The sequence below is a fragment of the Chiloscyllium plagiosum genome, chromosome 11, assembly GCF_004010195.1.
Source record: "Chiloscyllium plagiosum isolate BGI_BamShark_2017 chromosome 11, ASM401019v2, whole genome shotgun sequence".
NCBI lineage: Eukaryota > Metazoa > Chordata > Chondrichthyes > Orectolobiformes > Hemiscylliidae > Chiloscyllium > Chiloscyllium plagiosum.
The window spans coordinates 93,956,531-93,961,454 of record NC_057720.1 but is presented as its reverse complement, the minus strand read 5'-3'; the positions used below and the strand labels follow the sequence as shown (position 1 = coordinate 93,961,454).

General features: G+C 47.6%; 1 protein-coding gene across 1 annotated transcript in view; it reads left to right on the top strand.

Moving 5' to 3' along the window:
* The first annotated feature begins 839 nt into the window (after positions 1-839).
* LOC122554087 (probable voltage-dependent R-type calcium channel subunit alpha-1E) overlaps positions 840-4,924 on the top strand; it is a 13,504-nt gene continuing 9,419 nt past the window's right edge. Inside the window, exons 1-2 of the mRNA XM_043698539.1 lie at positions 840-1,220; positions 1,980-2,107. Of these exons, the coding sequence (XP_043554474.1) occupies positions 1,110-1,220; positions 1,980-2,107 (239 nt within the window). The 5' untranslated portion in view covers positions 840-1,109. The remainder of the gene's footprint in view (positions 1,221-1,979; positions 2,108-4,924) is intronic.

Genomic DNA, 4,924 nt, shown 5'->3' with positions numbered 1-4,924 from the left:
ATTCTTCTCACAATAAATGATAACTTTTTATGAGATTTCCTAATTACTTGCTGTACCTGCAAACTAACATTTTCAATTCATACCACCAAGAAAAGTCGCTCCCCTTGCATCACAGAGCTCTTAAATCTCTTTCCTTTCAGATAATAATGCTCTCTTTGTTCTTACTGATAAAATGGATAATTTCCCATTTTCCCACCTTACGTTCCATTTGGCACATCTTTGACAGTGCACTGACCTATATCGTTTTGTAACCTCCATGTGTCCTTTTCACAACACAAATTTGGCAAGTTATATTCATCCAAGATAATATATTATATTGGCAAGATAAATTGATCCAAGTTATTTGCATTAATTATAAAAACAAATCGATGCTCCAGCACTACAGCACTCACAATATCTTCCTAAACTGAAAAATGCCATTTACATCTACCCTCTGCTTTCTGTTAGCCAATCTTCTATCCGTGCCAATATGACATCACTGCAGGAAATGATGTCACCACAGGAAATGACATCACCAACCCAAAGAAATCCAAACATATAAATAGAAAGCAGGAATCATCAACAGTGCTTGGCCCGGAGGCCCACTGAAGATGTTACCCAGTAGGATGACGAAACATCTGGAAGTGAAACGTCCCGCTCAGAACCTCAACCTGAGCTACAAATCTTCTCAAAGCTCGCTAATATGTAACCCTCTATACCATGAGGGTATAACCTTTGCTACGGCATCTTATCAAATGCCTTCTGAAATACCACTGGTTCCCCTTTGCAACTGATATAGCATATTCAATTCAACTGTCTTGTGCTTATCACCATTACTCATTCCCAGACCAATTTCTGTAGGTCCACTGATCACTTTGTTGGTCTTTTTTGTTTTTAAATAACTACAGAAATGTTTGCTATTTGTTTTTTATTCATCTATCTAGCTTTGTCCCCCAGTGCTCCATCGTCTTCATTATCCAGTGTTTGTCCCTATTGCTCGATGTGTCCCCATTATCCAGCGCACATTCCCATTGCCCGGTGCGTGTTCCTGTTGCCCCGTGTGTGCCCCAGACTGATTGAGTCTGTGTTCTCATTGCAGGAGTGCAACGGGGGAGTCATGGCAGGATATCATGCTGGCTTGCCTGAGTGAGAAGAGATGTGAGGAGTCCTCGGATCACCACTGTGGCACCGACTTTGCTTATTTCTACTTCGTCTCCTTCATATTCCTGTGCTCATTCCTTGTAAGTGGAGCATCAGGTTGAATTTTTGACACCCTGCTGAAGGGAGATGCGGTTAGAATCATTCTGTAACCAGGCAAACCCCTCCACTCTCCCAGGACATTCCTGGTGGGTAACAGTGCTGTCCCGGACCATGTAGCTGCAGATTCGAGGCCATTCTGAAGCCGATACTCCTGAGTGTGTGATGATGTCTTTTCAACACGACTGACACCAGTTGGCTTATCCCGGAGAAAAGCAAAATATCCCAAGGCACGAGACCTGGCAGAACTTCCAGAAGCCTTGCCCCACCTTTATCTCTCATCAAACATTGTGAAAACTGACTGACCCCTGATGGCGCCAAGTTGCCTTTTCTGGGATCTTGCTATGTACAAATGGGCTCCCGCAAGCCATGCTGGGACTGGCTGAGGGAGATTGAAAGCTGACGGAAAAATCAGAGACTTCCAGTCGTTTGGATTTTCCCAGACATCCAGCCCTCAGTTCCCCCACAAGGCCTGATGTAGGCTTCCTGACCCCCGCTCCCTCCTCCCCCCCACCGAGAGCTCGAAGCTCTGGGTTCCAGTGCAGCGCAGTGACCAGGGATGTCAACCATCTCCAATCTTGGCCCCAAAGCCTCCCTGCCCCTGAGCTCGGGTCAGCCCTTAGGGGAGTCTCTGGGGGCCTTTCGCCAAGAAAATGAAGGCCTGGCCACCTCACTGACTGGCTGCACTTTGACCCCACTTCTGGGCATCTCGATTAAAAAGTGGGTTTGCCTTTGCTTTTCAGATGCTGAACCTGTTTGTGGCCGTCATCATGGATAACTTTGAGTACCTGACCAGAGATTCGTCAATCCTGGGCCCACACCACCTGGATGAGTTTGTGCGAGTCTGGGCTGAGTACGATCGAGCTGCCTGGTATGTGTCTCATTCCCAATCTGCTCCCTGCTTCTTCTTTCACCAACACTGAGCAATGCAACAGTCCAGGGAACCAATTCAAGGTCAGATACTAGTCAGCAGCTAGGAGAAAGGGCTGTCACAGCGAGGAATGCAAGAAACACAATCTGTATACACTGACGAGAGATCCCTAAAACAGACCAGAGGGAGAGTGACTTACACCATAAATAATTTACAATGGCAAGCGACTCTCATAATAGATGATAAGAGATATTTGTATGTGACTCAGGATTGCTCAGTACCATGCACTCAGGGACATATCTGTGTTCAGACTGGTGTCTCTCAGCCCCCTCTCCCTATATCAGGGAGATATCTGTACTCTGACTGGTATCTCTGAGCCCCCTTCCTCTCTCAGGGAGATATCTGTGCACTGATTGGTGTGTCAGTCTCCTGTCTCTCTCAGGGAGATTTCTGTACACCGACTGGTGTCTCTCAATCCCCTCTCTCTCAGGGAGATATCTGTACACTGACTGGTGTCTCTCAGTACCCTCTCTCTCTCAGGGAGATATCTGTACACCGACTGGTGTCTCTCAGTCCCCGCTCTCTCTCAGGGAGATATCTGTACCCTGACTGGTGTCTCTCAGTCCCCTCTCTCTCTGTCTCCCACATACACTTGCCCTCTTGTGCTCTATCTCTGTCATTCTCTCAATCGCTCTCTCTCTCTCTCTCTGTCTCTCTCTCTCCCCCTTCCCCTCGCTTCCTGACTGCCGTCTCTCAATCCCCTCTCTCTCAGGGAGATATCTGTACACTGACTGGCGTCTCTCAGTCCCCTCTCTCTCAGGGAGATATCTGTACCCTGACTGATGTCTCTCAGTCCCCTCTCTCTCTCTCAGGAAGATATCTGTACACTGACTGGTGTCTCTCAGTCCCCTCTCTCTCAGGGAGATATCTGTACACTAACTGGTGTCTCTCAGTGCCCTCTCTCGCTCTCTCAGGGAGATATCTGTACCCTGACCGGTGTCTCTCAGTCCCCTCTCTCTCAGGGAGATATCTGTACACTGACTGGTGTCTCTCAGTCCCCTCTCTCTCTCAGGGAGATATCTGTACACTTAACAGTATCTCTCAGTCCTCTTTGCGCTGACTGGTGTCTCTATCCCTTTTCTTTCTGAGGGTTATCTTAACAGTGTCCGGTGTGTCCCTTGCATGTGATATGAAGTTATTAGATATTGTATTGAATCAATGTGGAAAATAAACCTTTCGAGATCCGTCTTCGAGTTTCGAAACATCAGTGGTCTACCAGGGGTCCTGACCTGTTTGTATCAGTCTTGTAGCTGAAGTGAAGACACTTATTTGTAATGAAGCTGTGAAGGGAGTGAGACACAGTCAGACACACAGCCCTGGTGGCCAGTCACCTACACCCTTTCAGACCGTACATTATCAACCTTGAATTCAGGTTCCAGATAACTCCTGATTCAGCATGATAATTAGATTAGATTACTTACAGTGTGGAAACAGGCCCTTTGGCCCAACAAGTCCATACCGACCCGCCAAAGCGCAACCCACCCAGACCCATACCCCTACATTTACCCCTTACCTAACACTACGGGCAATTTAGCATGGCCAATTCACCTAACCTGCACATCTTTGGACTGTGGGAGGAAACTGGAGCACCCCGAGGAAACCCACGCAGACACGGGGAGAATGGGCAAACTCCACACAGTTGCCTGAGGCGGGAATTGAACCCGGGTCTCTGGAGCTGTGAGGCAGCAGTGCTAACCACTGTGCCACCGTGCCAACGATCTCTCATTGTTGTCCTCTGCCATCCCCGAGAGAGCGAGAGCAGATTTCTAAGTGTAGGACACGGTAAATCCAAGTGTACTTTCTGGAGAATTGGAGAAATAAGACAATTCAGAGTACCTCAGTCAGAATGTGAATGTTTGTGGATCTCGGGAAAGTGATGCGAAACAGCATGCAAGAACTTCCCAGAGATTTTAACCTTTTGGTGTCCCCGAAGATGCACACTGTCTCTTGGTTAATTCACATTTGACGCGAGGGGCCAGAGCTGAAGAGGAACACAAAGCCACCATCCACAGAACTGGCAATGAGCTCTCCTTACTCAGCAATAGAAACTTGTCTGTTCTGTATTGTTGTTGTTGTCTAATCAAATCTGCTTTCTTTGTAGCGGAAGGATTCATTATAAGGACATGTACACAATAGTGTGTATGATCGCGCCTCCCCTGGGACTGGGGAGGAAGTGCCCTTGTAGGGTGGCCTGCAAGGTTTGCTTTATATTGACTTAGCCGCACCCAGTGGTTGCCCCTCTCTGACTGAGGAATGACAGGCTTCCTTGAAAGAGACAGTATCTCCGGTCTACAGCAACCAACTTTCTCTTTACAATGCACTGTGCTTTCTGCACAGAACCAAGCCATAGGCAGAAGCCACCTGAAACCTCCCAGGGGTCGCCCAGCTCCTGAGTTGGTTGAGTGGGTATTCATCTTGGTACGGGTGCCCTGCTTCAATTGCCCAAGCAGCGTGCACACACAAAGACACACACACACACACACACACACAGACATACAGCATACAGTCCATACACACGCACACACAGAAAAACACACAAACACAGACACAGAGTCCATACACACACACACAGAGTCCATATACATACACAGTCCATATACACACGCACACACAATCCATACACACAGACACAGTCCATACACACACACAGAAAAACACACAAACACGGACACACAGTCCATACACACGCACACGTACACAGAGTCCATACACATACACAGTCCATATATACACACGCACACACAATCCATACACACA